Below are 15,474 nucleotides of genomic sequence, written 5' to 3' on the forward strand. Positions count from 1 at the left end.
TTACTTGACAATATCTTGGGAAGTTAGGGTCAAATTTCGCAATTAAGTCGAGACAAATAAAAAGAGAAAAATAAAGAGAACAGGAAATAAAAGGAAAGCAGACAAATGGTTTTCAATTTATAAAAAGAAAGAAAGAGATGTGGGTCAAGATTTAAAAAGAAATAAATTAAAAAAAAAAAAAGAATCCTTTGAAAATTATTACTTGCCAAAACATGAATGGAGCCATATCCTTTTCAAATTAAGCTTAAGGTGACCAATCTTTTTCATACCATATATCCACCATTCCCTCATTATTTTTCAAACCACATGGACTCCAACGTTGCCGACACTGCTCCTTTTTCTGGGTTTTAATTTTACAAAATCCAATTCTTAATTATATTTAATTCATTGGTCTTCCTTTTCTTGCATGTTTGAGAATGTTGGTAGAGTTTTTTTTTTAAAGTGTTTTTTAATTAGAAATATATCAAAATAATATATATATTTTTTTATTTTTTAAAAATTATTTTTGAAATCAGCTCATCAAAATAATCTAAAAACAAAAAAATTAATTTGAAGTAAATAAAAAAATAAAAAAATTCAAAATTTTTTAAAAGTATTTTTGAAACACAAAAATAAAATAATTTTCTGGAAAAGTACGTTAAAATTTAATTATTGTGATTTAAGAAACTAATAAATTGGCCCCTTTTATTTTGAGAATTATGTATTATATTGTTACCTAAAATGATGTGTTGTCACAAACTTAATTACATTTAGCAATTAGTTTTATTTTTTATGAAAAAAATATCATTTAACCTTTCAAATAATTATAATCTTATTCAAATATCTAAGAAAATTAATTATTTCTTTATTTATTGTTTTAATATATTTTAAAAGTAAAAAAACATTTTTTTTAAATACATTGAAGTCAGTTCCTTCTTGCTAAAAAATTACAAAGATTTAATGTGGCTGAAGTTATTAGTTTCTTGAAAATATAGGGACTGAGTTGTAATTTTCCAATCCTGAAAGTATACTGCTCTTTCAAATTGTCAAACCACCCTCTAATTGGACTTCTCACTCTAAACCTGACACGTGTCTCTCTCGAGTCAATTGCTTAACCAGCAAAATCAATCCACACATAAAGCCGAAAGAAATCTTTTAATTAAACCCACAAATACCCATACAAATTGCACCACGTGTTGCTTTTGAGTTAATTATTAGCAAGAATAGAATAGGTTTATCTGGCCAAGTAACCCCCTTTACTTTAATAAATAAATATCTCTTTTAACATGTCGGCTGTGCCAAGAATTATGCTCTTCATATTTTAGCACATAAATATATACTCCATGAAATTAATATTTTTAGAATCATAAAAATCTATAAATTAATCAAAATATTATTAAGATTGGACTGGACATAAATATTATTTAATTGAGATTATTAATTTATCAATTTTATACTGTAAAGTACAATATAGTTTATATGAAAACTGATTAGAAGAATATTTAAATTTAACACATGAATATTAACTTGAAAAAAATCCATGAGTGTTAAAATTGGAAAAAAAAAAAAAAAATCAAAGTTTTGTTACTCCCAATAAGAGGACCGTTTTCTGACTGTTAAAGAGGCAAGAAATTTGAAATCAAAATTTAAAAAATCGGAGCCCACATGAACATACGATGACGGATGACTAGATTACTGTTTTTATTTTAATTAAATTAAACAAGTATAAGTAAATAAATAAATAAATACGTGCTAATTTGCAATTAGGACAAGTCCTTATTACATCTCTCTCTCTCTATATATTATATATATATAAAATGCCGTCCGTCGCCTGTCGGTGCACGTTGATAATAACACCTACTACTATATAGTTTGATGAAAATGGCACAAAAACTCTGATATTCTCTCAACCCTAAACCCGCTCTGTCTCTCTCTTTAAAAGGGCTGTATGCTGTCTGTCTGTGGTGCTTGTTGAAAGTGAAAAAACCCCCCCCCCCCCCAAAAAAAAAAAAAAAAAAAAGTGAGAAGAGGAGAAGGAAAGGGAAGGTCTGGCCGGGTTAAAGAGCATAGCTGTGAGAGTTGTTGGTGGGTTCAGTAGGAGAAGGAAAGCCAGGACGAAGAAAATTAAAGTTGAAGATAAGTTGATGGATTTGTGGCATAAGATGATCTTCCCTGTTAGGAGAGTTTGGCTTTCTGTTTCTGCTCGTGTCAAAGCTCGCAAAAATGGTCTGTCTCTTCTTTCTTTCTTTTTCTTTCTCCTCAGCTTTTATTTTTCCCTCGTAAATCTGCAGCTTTTTTCTTGGTTAGCTCCCTTTTCTTAATTTATGTTTATTTGTTCTTTTCAATCTGTATATGTTGCAGAAATTATTTTTCAAAGAGCCTAAATCCAATGTTTGGAAATAAACAATCAAGAAGTATGCTTAGTCTTGGTAGTGTTCATATTTCACAGCATAATTATCTTTAATGCTTAAAAAGAATTCAGTGATGTGGGGCAAGATTTTATTGTTGATTGAGCTTGATTAGCAGCTCAAAGCTGCTAGAAAACTTGTTCATGAATTATTTTTATGTTTTTATTTTTTTGGAAGATTCCATTTGTGATGAAAACATCCACAAAGAGAAATCCACTTGAAGACAGACAATCTGAGACTGTTTCCACTATACAGAATTGTCAAATCAAGCAATTATTAGCTAGTGACCCGAATAAGGAAAATTAATTACTTAAAATTCACGTGAGATTTTAGGCTGTAATTATTGAGTATTTATGATATACGAGAGAGATCAATTCGAAGAAAAAAAGAAAGAAAAAAAAAATATTTTTTAATAAAAAAAGAATTCTTGTGATTTTTTTTTTTTATGGGATCGATATAATTTTTTTCATTTACATAGTAGTTATAGTTTATAAAAAAGTTAGGAACTTGGAAGAGATTAAAAAAAAAAAAAAATATGTCGTCCGAATTAATCAAGGTTTCTCCTTTTAATAGAATTATTACTATTATTTAAAAATTATGAATGGATCTTCCACAAGCTTGTAACATTCATTACAAGAAGATTTGTAATCTACGAATTCTGTTTTTATTCAATTATTTATGTAGTGAAATGAAGGATAGATAGCTTATAAGATTCTCCCAACAACTAGCATCATCCACTAGTATCAATCCACTTAAAAACAAACAAATAAAAAAAGATGAAGCTTGAATTCCAGGAGTCATGGCTACCATCAAATTGATAGGGAATTGTTAACTGCCTTGTTTCTTGTACTTGCCATCTATTAGAAAAACTCTATATCAAAAGCTGGAGATGCAATTGTCAATTAACAGCATAAAGAAACATACAAATGCCTTCCGGGAAACATCAGCAGCCGAAAGATGAGCCCTGCAATAGGATCAACATCATTTTTAGTGCGACTTTATGCTCAGGTCATTTCAGTAATGGTCCTGACAGCAGCAAAAGTGTTTTTTCTAGTCACAACTTCAGTGGCCATATGTGCTCCCCAGATGGGTCCATGTCCACTCCTAATCCTTCTGGTGCTAGGGAGGAGCAAGGACCACCACTGAAACCTCAATAAATCCTGTACCAAAACAAACTTCAGAATAGTCTTGTATATCCCAATCACTTTGGAGGTATCGGATGGTTAATGTCATTTATTTTATTTAGGTATACGGTCAAGCAATGGGGTCCCAGCTTCATTTATGATACCTTTTCAGCAGTAGAAAATACATGTGCAACTCACAAGTTCTTCTCCCTCTGTTTTGAGCAGGTGCTAATCTTCTGAAGCTTCACAATGATGTACAGACATGTGGATATGAAGATGTGCAAGTGATGTGGGAAATTCTAAGGAGATCGGAATCAGAGCTGATGGCAAGTCATCCAAAGCGCAAGCAACGGCCTTTTTGGAGAGTTTTTGTATGGTCTAACCACAGTGCAGCCTCATCCTTCTCTGCAAATCACTCCTGATACAAAACTCCTGCTTGATATTATGTAAGAATAATATGCTGCCTTTGTCTTTCAACTCGACATGGGCATTCATTCATCATTTTCCTATCCAACGGCCGTCATTGCGGTAGCATGGTACAGAGCTGTTGCAGGGGTATCCAAATCGGTTCAATATGAATGTGTCAAGTTTACCTTATAGCGAGTAAACAACTATCAGTTACATAATGTGCCTTCTGTAAATACACAATGTTTTGTCATGACCCACAGCCATAAATGAAAGCTTCCCCACAAGCAATGTCAGGAAAGAAAGGATACTATGGTAGAAACTAGCAGTAATCCAATGTGAGAACATGGACGACCAGCCCCCCTATCCATAACGGAGGGGGGGGGGGATTGCTAAAACACAGGCCAGTTATGAAAGCAATCTATACCATGCTCAATAATCCATATAACATGATTTTGCATTTCTGAACAAGAGACATTAGATTAAACCATACACAGAGAAAAGGAAACTGTCAGTTTCTTGTAAAGCTAATAGTATCATCGCCCGGATACACCATACACTAATGGAATTTGATTAACTTCCTGTAGACTATCATTTTCCTCTCTACAAGAAAGATGCTAAAAGAGTAACTGTAGCACCAAGGAATTTTGAAAGAAACCGTCACGTTCTGAAATGTCTAAAGGGAGAGGCAAAAGGAAACAACAAGATGCTTACAAACAGAGAATATTCGTCAGGTCGGGCAGAATTCTTGAAATTTTTGCACAAGCAATCATGCCACTGAGTTGTGTGAGTGTTTTTTCATATGATGAACACTTGCACAAAGCAAACATGGGCAAAGCAAAAATAAACGCATACGGGCTCCGTGGTTTTGTTGATTGCTACAAGGGGAGTTTAAGAAAGCCTTTGATTCTTGCAAATGGTAACGTGAAAAGACAGGGTTACCATGGATCAAAAGCACAATAAACTATCTTAATTTTCATCTCTCATGCTCTACTGATATCTATTGATTAATTGAAAATTAATATAACAGCAAAAAACAGAGCAGAGGTTAAACAAGAAATCTACGTCTTCTCATCTACAGAGCAAGGTCGAGATATTTCAATGTGTTCCAAAATAGTGATGATAAAGAAAGCCATCTTGGCCTGCTCTAGAATGGTGATTGTGCACATGGAAGACTGTCGATTGTTGTTTATCTTCTACCATGACAATATTATCTACTAGTAATGAAGTAACAACTGCTGGCGGCCAATATTTCAAAAGTTAAAGCACATAGTTTTCACTTCAATATTTGAGGAAGAAAAGTCCACCATGAACCGTAAGACAGGGGCCAGAAGTCCCTTGCGTGGGCTCCTCCTCCTTCGGCCATTGATGGGTCTTTATTAGACGGTAACTCTGAACAAGATAGTCATCAAATGGAAACCATTTTGCAGTTTCACATAGGAAATCCATTTCTACGAGAAAAGTGTCTCAAGCACAAACACATCACTATTAACATGCGGGGGGAAAGCTATGACAATCACTTCTTCATCATGTGTTGTAGTATTCATAAATTATTTATGATAATAACAAGCTTCAAAATTAAAAGGATACATATAGCCTAAATCAACAATTTTAGAATGTTCTCTTTTTAGTCTAGCTTATTAATAAGGACATCACTAATGACATCATATTAGCTATTATTGTTATTACTAGCCTTGTTAATGTCATAATTAACAACATAATCATTATTTTATCTATCTCATTATAGAATAGTAAAAAACTCTAATTCGCAACTTATTTCTTAACAAATACTGCTTGTTGTTCTTCAACTCTCAATCCACCTCACACTGTATGGTTTATGGCCCTAATACCATGGAAAGAGTCTTGATCCTTGTGACTACCTTTTAGTATGTCTAAGGGGCTATTGTCACTTTCCAAAGTCTTCTTTAGGGCTTTCAAGTAGAGTTAATACTTGTTGGTTTAGCACGTTTCACAACTACAATTAATACCTCTTTGTTGGTTTAGCATCCTTCACAACTACACTCGCTTGGCTGTCATCAACTAATTAAGACCCTTGAACCTTCTTGGAGAAGGATTCCAGGTTCTAGTCCACAAGTAAAACTACTTAGTTTATAAAGAAAATACTTTAAAAAGTCACATTATGATATTAGAGACAGGGAGTGCCTCTCCTATGGAAACATTAGAGATAGAAATGAAGAAACTTCACGATCGTATTTCTGGAAATGAGTGTGTGTGCATGAAAACAAATTTTAGTATCAATTGACAAAAAGAAAGAAAATGTATGTTAGTTCAAAGAGGAGTTAAAGCCAACAATTAATTTCCTGGTTCATATTAAAATCAGCAACAATCAGCAATAGGTAACTTGTTACTATTCAGGACCCCAACAATTCTACTGTAGATAATACATGTACAGGAACTTTTACAAATTGCATTTTTTTTACCTTCCTAACAAGCTAGACAAATTATTCCTGCAAAACTGTTTCTAAGAATTTCTCTCAACTAAAAGCAGAAAAACTATGCTAAGAATACAACAGAGCATCCAAGCAAGGGCATTCTGTTCTTTGATTACCTTTGATTGGTTGCTATAAAACGTGGTACTCTCTTGCTCTGGCTCAAGTTTATCTTGTTGGAGGCAGAGTTGTATGACAAGGTAAGGAAACTAATTCAAGAGGCTAGGAAAGGAGTTGACTACAACAAATCTGCTCCTTTGGACTAGCCATCAAACTATTCACATCCCAAACATAATTTCTCTAGGACTTCATTCTTCTGATGGGTGCGTGCATATTTTCTCCAGCAGCAAGGGCCAGTCTTCTCCAAGCTGCTGTGGGTTAAGCTCCATTGCAACTTTCAAATCCAGTAAAGATATCAGGAAGTGGGATCTCTGTTCTTGCATTCCACCTAAAATCCTATTGCTACTTTGCACCTGAAAACGATGGCCTGGAAGAAAGCCATTAACAAGCTTCCCCTCAGAATGGCTCTCCTGGGAATTATTTTTTGTCAAATCACATCCACGCCTTCTATTAGTGAGTTCAATGCAGGACTTGATCAACCTTTTTAAGTAAGCATCCAAGCTGCTATTCAGCAAATTGGCAGAGTCCATTGATACACCATCAAGGCCATGCGCTGCTGCAATCTGCTGCATTTGTTCTCTCAGTGTCTGTGTATCCAGCAATCCACCACTATCATACGAGCTAGCACATCTGTCATTGCTTGCTAAAGTCAAAGGCCCACGGGAACCACCTGCACTCACGATGCAAAATGGAATTCCAAGTGGTGCCTGAAGTGGAGTAGATATCTCAGATATTTCACTCTGTTCTTTACTATGTACAGATACCAAACCATCAGTTGACTGCTTTATTTGTGATAATTTTGCAGGACGCTGAAGGGAAACTTCCCCTTCTTGATGATGCTGCACCAGCTTCTGTATTCCATCTTCTGAAGCTATATTATCATCTGTAATGGTTGACTGATGAGAAGAAAAATCCGCCTTCCCATTCGGATAAGAATAGGACCAGTCACTTGCAGATGTAGGAACCTCCTTATCAGGGCTTGGCAGCGGCGGCGGGACAGTGGCATTACAAGCATTTTTCAAAATTGAACGTATAAATTGATTATGTAACAGAACATTATCTTTCCCAATAACAGAAACACAGAGCTTATTAAACTCAACCTTGCTCAGCTTCAGACTCAAAAATCTATTCAAATAATAGAAGTACAACTTCGACCTGTCTGCCCCAATTCTCTTCACTATCTGAACTTTCAACTCCGCGAGATTTACCCGCGAATGCTGAGATGACGGGTGCATCTCTCTCACCACATAGTCGACAAAAACCAAAAAGACAAAAGAGTAGCAAAAATCACTGTTACTTTCCCTCCCAAAACTTAAAATTCACGAGACGAAGCCAAACCCTAGTCACATTAACAGCCAAACTTCACAACGAAAAAAACCCTTCATTGATCTTACCAAAAATTTGAACACTTTCAATATAACTCCTATAAAGAAAACCCCTCCTTTCTTCAAGGAGAAGCTATCAATTTCAACTTTTCAGATACCCCCCAGCAAAGCTACGGAGCTTAAAATAATGGGTTTTGCGAAATGGATACAAGACAAGAGGGGAGATGTGAGATTCTAGAGAGAGAAAGCTTTGAATGGTGTCTGACCTTGTATGAAGCTGGAAGATTTTTCAGATTCCGAAAGAAATCAAATTCGATGTAGCAGCAGCAGCAGCAGCTAGCTGGCTACCATCCTTCGTTCTCTCTTGCACAAAACTATAAAGTGCTGGCAGCTTGGCTTAATAATTCTTTGCTTTCACTTTCTCTCCCTAGAATTCACACACATTTTCTTGGGATTTCAAATCATTTCGAGGTTTTCTCTTTCTCCGTCGAATTTTTTGTTGGTTTTTCAGTGACATTTTTAACTTTTATTTAAAATGAAATAATAGTAAACCTCACCGTTTTGGATCCCATCTCTTATTTCACCTTTCAGTTTCTTGTCCGCAGACTGGAAATTCTAGCTGTTAAATAAAGGTATCTTTTCCACCTGTTAGTGTTTTTCCTCGTAACATTTTAAGTAGGTTAGTTACAGTGTTTTTTTTTCATCATTTTCTTTTTCTTTTCAATCTCGTCTTTCCAAATTATATTACCATGTTTTTATACAATAATATTTTATTTATTTTGTTTTGCATGATATCACATAAACAAAATATTATGAAATATTTTAAATATAAATTAAAGATTGATTTTGTAAAATAAAATTTTGTTTTGTAATTAAAAGAAATAAAAGAACAAGAAATAAATTTAATGAGAAAAAAAAACCATTCTGCATTCGGCATGAAAAACTTTAACTTGATGCTAGTATATTATTTAGTATTTATTATTTTATCATTTTATATTTTGATATCAAATTTAATTTTTTTTATATTTCAGTCCTTCAATGTTAATAAAAATACAAAAATAATTGAAAAATATTGAGAAGGAAAAGGTCATGTTATCTACTTTTAAGGCCAATCATGGTATTGGTGTCAATGGGTCTTCTTTTTAAGAATAGTTTCGTGAAGATGATGTTGCTCTTTAATTATGCAAGAAAAAATAGAGCATGATAAATATTTTATTTATTGGTTTAAATTGTTTAGAGTATATTTTGCGATTGAAAATGAGTTTATTAAGATTTATATAATTTTTTTTTAAGTGATTTCAAGTTTAAATAAATTAAAAAATTATCCAAAAAGCATTATGTTGTATGTCACAATTTACGATATTTTGTTTACTTAAAAAGACAAATTGGAGCAAACAATGTGTTACCATCATTTTAAAAAAATAATTTATTTAAATTTTAATTAATACTCTCTCTTATTTGTTAATTTTTTTTTTCATATTTTTTTAAATAGTAATTAATCTTTTTATTTTTTAAAGAACTTTTTTGTACTTCAAAAAAATTATTGTACCTTGTCTTTAATTTTTTTCTATTATATTATATATAAATAAGTTGTATTTGCATGATATATTTATAAAAATAAATATTATAATTTTTAAAAAATCAAAATTAAAATAAACAAAAGCACACACACATAAATAATAATGGTCGGGTTAAATATTTACATCTTTGTCAGATAGATTATCCTTTTGTTTTAGTATTTAATTATTGTTTTTTAATTTATATGTTTTTTAATTTTTTATTAAACATGAACAACATTTTTTTATTTTTCAATTAATATACAAAAACACATCCATAAAATCAACGCTATGAGTTAGAAGCTCATTGATATTATTTTTTGGTCTTTAAATCTATGATAAATAGCATTATCCAACTAGAATGTTTGTGAGATAAGGGTAGAGTTCATTTTCATTTTTTAAAAAAGAATACAATATTAATATTGAAGATTTATCTGAAGCCATCAATATAATTATTTTTACAGCAGTTTTCACTTGTTTCTTTCATACATCGCAGCTTGGAGCTCGTGCATCAATCCTGAGCATGCCATATTGGCCTGTTAAAACTCTAAGAACACGAATCCTACATCAGTTTTATGGCTAGTGTGGATTCTGTGGAAGGTCATCCCAAAAACCAACTTTACTTCGACAAGAACAGCAGACAATTATGATTGTATTAGATTGGAGATTGCTCTCAACAACATTCATGTGAAAGCTGCTAACAGAAGTTACTTTGAGATTATCCATAACCATGACGATATACAAATCAGATTGTAGCTCATCACAACAGAATCTGGTGTTCTTGAACCATGCTTGTTATCTCGATGATGGCTTCATTGCCAGACACGTAAAGATAACCAACAGATTATAGAAGAAATTCATCAGAAAAAAGTTTTTTTCATAGCTGGGTTCACATATCATGATCAACCATGATGAGTTTTAGAGTGAAACAAGTAGGCTGGCGAAGTATCTGCAATTATGAAACCAACTCAGCCAAAACTAGAATCCTGCTACTTGCAATGTCCAGAGTTGAGATTTCATTATAAAAACGATAGAATTTCATTAAACCAAGGATATTATTATTCAACTAAAACAAATGCAATCATTTCAAAACGAAACAATAAAAAAAGGGGTGAAAAGAATAGGGTGAAACCTAGAAACTTTTAGATGCTTTCCTTCTCTTCTTCCACTCATTCGTTTTTCTTTCAGTAGAGGTCAACGAAGTTGACAAAATACAAATTAGATCTCTTCACAACTGATGTTTACTTGTCCTTTTGAACCCTGCCTCCAAAAATCCTGGCAAGAATCCACTGGAAGCAATAAATGCATGATGCAAAAAGGGCACCTGCAAAAATTTGTTTGTAACTATCAGACTAAAATTTCACACACAAGAAGAGGAGCACAATTCTAGAATTTCGTATAAATAAGTAGAGGAAAATATTATATGGTTACGATTGCCCAAGGTGAAAAATCAACTTTATAAATCCATATCCTTCAATTATTTTTGTGCCATGTAAAACATGCCAAAAAATACAAGTCAAAATTGCGCTTGAAGACTAACTCGAGTACTCAAAAGACATGCACAATCACACATTCATATGTAAACAACCAAAATGAGGTCCAGCATAATGCAAAATGCTCACACCTCAAAATAGAGGGGACGTGTGTGAACTTTACACCTAAGATCGTGAATCCCTATAAATTCAGGGTATTGAGATGCTCAAGTTCACTGATTGTCAGATTCTCCCGTTCTTAACATTATTGCTTCTCAAGAAATGATACTCAACCCGGTTTACATGTTTCAATGTTAAGGTTGTACCTGTAAAAAAGATGCATCATGCAAGCCCAAACTTGTCACTTAAGAATGCCCTTTGTGGATCAAGTTGGCCACTGCAGTAGCTGGAAGGAACAGCAGAGAGCTCCTGCCTTCCTCTCCACTCTTCACCAGGTTTCAAAGTGATCGGGTTTTCCACACATGCAGCCTCTACACACAGCATATGCTTGTACTCGTCATCACCAAGATCAGGTATTGTCTTTGCTTTCTTATCCCAGGGATTCCAAACCACTGCAGGGGAAAATAACTACACTTATATTGACTGAAAGTTTTCAAAGTTTGTACAGAAAACCTGCAGCGTCCTCCATTCACTTAATCAGTCCAGGTTCATCCACAACTGACCATAATGGCATGTGTTCCACCATTTAAAACAAAGATTATTTTGAAACAACACGGAACATAAAAATACTGTCATTTAATGATGTCAAGACCACAGTTTATGGAAACCTAACATGACACTTCTACAAAGATACAATTAGAGTGCTCCTCCACTTTGACCCTTGGGTGACAAAATCTAAATAAAATTTCAAACAACAAGCTCCAATCCGCTGGCTGCTGTGAGAAACCTTCAAAGGTATGTGCCAACTATTACAAATTTAGAAGAACATTTACTTTTGACAAATGAACATATGACAACAGGCAATAGCAGCTCATGCTGCAGGAGAAAACTGTTTATACATTTCCCAATCTTAATGGAGTCTCTATAACATCGGTTGCTAGCAGCCTATCACCAAGATATGCATGCAAACAAAATTTCACTCACCAGCATCAGGAAGTCCATCTTTCCGCAATTCAAATGTTCTCTTCCTTTCATGGTCCAGGATAGCAATTTTGGTAGGTGTGCTGAGATATACTTTGTCCACCTTCATAGAAAAGAATAGAACTAAGTAACACAGAATATTTGTATGAATAGATGCTGAAAGGACACAAAAAAACAATTGGCATTTCTTTAGAAAACAGATACGAACTTCTGATTCAAAGACTATTGCATCTCCTTGTTCAGTGAATCGCTCTCTGTTCTTCAGATTATCCAAATAATCTAGTGTTTCTAGTCCTTCTACCCGCACTTCACTAGACAAAAGAACCATTTCACTAAATCAATAAAAAAATTTAAAACACATAGATGCAAGCAATATATTCTATCAAAAAGACCAAAATTATGACTTTGTTCAATTCATCAATTATGCATCAACATCTCTGCTCAATGTTGATTTACAATAAAAAAGATAAAGATTAGTATACAATGAACAAAGATAAACATCTCTGCAAAATAAGTGAAAACCCAATAAACTATGTAACATTAAAAAAAAAGCTCTAAAGACAGCAACAATAAATAAATCTTGTCAAAGAACCTGATATCCGTAACATGAAAATATGTGTGATACGCAAATGTAAATGTGAATGATTTCCCATCAGTGTTTGTATTTCGAATGCGTGAGGTCAACATCAAATCTCCTCCAGGCCCTAGAGTAATACGTAGGCGAAATTCATATCTGCGAATAATTTGTATGTATTCAGCATAACTTAATTGGCTATTAGAACTGGCAGCCAAAAATATCACAAGGCATAAAACAATACAAGTACCAATAGCACACCATGACATTACATAATATCTGTTCCTATAAAACTAGATCGAACTTCAGAAAAAAATTTAAGTTACACACTGGTCTATCTTACTGAACTTATCTTTAAATGCTTTTGTTTTTTGAGATGGAAACACAAATAATTTGCTTCAAATGTTGTTTAAGTAATGCAGGACATGACGAGTTGAACTGTATAACACTCCATCCTGAGTCTCGCACCTGTGAGGCCAGATCTTCACATCTTCTTCAGAGTGCTTAAGTATTAAGTCAATGAAGGCCTTGTTGGAGCTATTTATTGGGAACGGCGGGGGGTCATTGTCAATGGTCCAAAACCTGGCCCTTGCAAATCCATGTGGTTCAAGAGAACCAAGATTGCTGAACTGCACATGCCAATTAATTTACTTTGAAAGAATAACTTAAGTGGCAAAACATGATTGGTTAGCATAAGAGATGGACATACTTGGGGAAAGCAGATTGGAATACCTCCACGAATAGTCTTTGGAGGATTAAAAATAGCCTGCATAAACCATCAATATAGTTTACAAGAAAGAATGCATTAGCCAAGCCCGGGCACAAGAAATGACTAAGACATATGGCTGATCGCCATCATCTTTGAGCAGTTTACATTGAAGATGGATAAAAATTGCAATTTATTATGCCTGAAGCTTATATGATGCCAAACCCACAAAAAGAAGCAATCATTTTCCTAGGAGTTATGATCGAAGGTTTTATGCATTTTAGGTCTTCTAGGTTGAGTACTCATTAAAAAGATTATATAGTGTATCTAGAATAATCCTAGACTTTTAGTATAAATTGACTATCATGCATTTCACGTCAGTAGACTTCCCCTCTGCAAAGAGTGAAATATGAGAATATGTTTCCACAGTTGTATGCTATAAATCCTACATTAAACCCTTCATTGTTGGTCTCAAGGATATATATTAAATTCATATGACATAATAAATTCATGGATATTCCTCCAGTGGATGACAAATAGAGACATATATACATATGATTTGGTTACAAGACAAATTGTCACCTTCTAGTTATATTAGCACCAATCTCACTACAAAGTTGCAAGCACTCTCCAGTAGCACCATGTTTTTACGAAATGAATTTTTGAAGCAACTTCACTAATAATTCAACAAACACAAGTGCATGGTCACTTTCTAATATTCTGTACTTTATCAACGAAAAGATGATGTTAAGAAAACAAACCACAATAGAAAAACCATTGGAACAGAATGGTACCGATTACTGAACAACTGAGAGTAAATTACTTCTTACAACTGATGGTAAAGAGAAACAATTGCATCAAGAGAATTTTTGAAATGCATCATGCGCTGATCTATACAGCTTATATATCACAGTAACAGGAAGTACCTTGCTACTAACAAAAAGCAATTCTTCCCCGTGTTCATTCTTCCAGGACGTGACATGACCTCCATACAGGTATACCTGGTCATCAAACCACTCTTAATCAACAAGCTTTCTATGCTTTCTGCTTGAAAATTATAGCAAACAGCACACAAAGAATGCACTTGAGATCAAGAAAGTGGGGACATTTACGATTCCTTTAGTAATGGGATAAAAAAAAATATTCTAGCTCAGTACCACCAAAGTTTCTTGTTTTTCGATACACTCCAGTAACAGCAACTATCAAATCTAAAAATTTAACAAAAATTGAATTCATAATCACCCATAACATTGAACCTATTCAAATGGGTTCAGATCTAGTATCCTGAATAAAGCAGCATTGGTCTTTCAAAACATAAAAAACCAATCAATGTCCAGAAAAAGGATAAAAGAAATGACAGTAGATTTGCAAAGAAATGAAGAAAAAGGGCAATTGGGTTTCATTAATTACGCCAAATCAAGAGATGGATAAAGAGAGAAAATATACCTCCGCAGAGCAGCCACGAACCTCACGCAAGACGATCTTGTCAAGGCCATTAATACCCTTACAAAGCTCCACGTACTTGGTCTCTAGAGACATCCCTCTTCTCCTACCCACAGACATGTACTCACACGTACACAGACACCTCTATTGTATGCAGAATATTAAAAACACTATGAATCCGTTAAGGATCGAGCACTGGAGGAATTGTCAGATGGGGACTGAAAGGACAGAAGACAGAAAGCGAAAGAAAAACATTCTGGGATCAATCCGTCTCTTTCCAGGAGCTTTTCAAAAATATTTTAGCTTTTTATATCAGAATAGCTTATTTTTATATTTTTAATACTTGCAAGTCAAAACAATAAAAAAAAAGTATCAAATTTTTTTTAATTTAATATTAAAAAAAAAATACACACACACACTTCACTCTCAAACAGAAGCTATGTCGAGCAGTCTACTACTTCTACTTTTCTTTTTATATATTATCCTTTGTAAAAATGTTGTACGGGTGATAATTCTTGAAATAAAATACGACACTTCTATATCTAAGCAGATTATTAGCTTTTTTTTATTATTTAATTTTTTAAGGTGAATATATATATATATATATAGTGGCGCCGTGACGGAGAGAGGGGTCTGGCAGGGCCGGGCTCTGCAGGAAAGTTGTTTTTTTTCAGTCCTTTCATTAATAATATTTATAATTTAAATTTAAATAGTAAAATAACTAAAGTCTTGTTTTTATTTTATTTTATTTTCTAGTACTGTATGTGTGTGTATATATATATATATGTGTGTGTGTGAATAATAGTTATTA

The 15,474-nt window shown here is 33.6% G+C and overlaps 3 protein-coding genes across 4 annotated transcripts; 1 reads left to right on the top strand and 2 right to left on the bottom strand.

The window, feature by feature from the left end:
* The first annotated feature begins 1,791 nt into the window (after window positions 1-1,791).
* On the top strand, window positions 1,792-4,221 carry LOC118053962 (uncharacterized). The gene is made up of 2 exons (XM_035065386.2): window positions 1,792-2,205; window positions 3,737-4,221. The coding sequence occupies exons 1-2, from the start codon at window positions 2,124-2,126 to the stop codon at window positions 3,931-3,933; spliced, it is 279 nt and encodes a 92-aa protein (XP_034921277.1). The 5' UTR covers window positions 1,792-2,123; the 3' UTR covers window positions 3,934-4,221.
* Window positions 4,222-6,674: 2,453 nt separating this feature from the next.
* LOC118053991 (uncharacterized) lies at window positions 6,675-7,721 on the bottom strand. The gene has a single exon (XM_035065419.1). The coding sequence runs from the start codon at window positions 7,719-7,721 to the stop codon at window positions 6,675-6,677; it is 1,047 nt and encodes a 348-aa protein (XP_034921310.1).
* A 2,660-nt stretch (window positions 7,722-10,381) lies between these two features.
* Window positions 10,382-14,966, bottom strand: LOC118053963 (putative glucose-6-phosphate 1-epimerase). 2 transcript variants are annotated; one of them, XM_035065388.2, is made up of 9 exons: window positions 14,667-14,966; window positions 14,147-14,221; window positions 13,224-13,280; window positions 12,983-13,143; window positions 12,533-12,673; window positions 12,149-12,251; window positions 11,944-12,043; window positions 11,166-11,411; window positions 10,382-10,642 (listed from the first exon to the last, which is right to left on the bottom strand). In XM_035065388.2, the coding sequence occupies exons 1-8, from the start codon at window positions 14,781-14,783 to the stop codon at window positions 11,182-11,184; spliced, it is 984 nt and encodes a 327-aa protein (XP_034921279.1). In that variant the 5' UTR covers window positions 14,784-14,966; the 3' UTR covers window positions 10,382-10,642; window positions 11,166-11,181. The 2 variants fall into 2 exon arrangements, with proteins under 2 accessions (XP_034921279.1, XP_034921278.1); XM_035065387.2 differs by having other exon boundaries at window positions 10,382-10,691; window positions 14,667-14,965.
* Between the last annotated feature and the right edge of the window lie 508 nt (window positions 14,967-15,474).

Source organism: Populus alba, chromosome 1 (assembly GCF_005239225.2).
Source record: "Populus alba chromosome 1, ASM523922v2, whole genome shotgun sequence".
NCBI classification, from domain to species: domain Eukaryota; kingdom Viridiplantae; phylum Streptophyta; class Magnoliopsida; order Malpighiales; family Salicaceae; genus Populus; species Populus alba.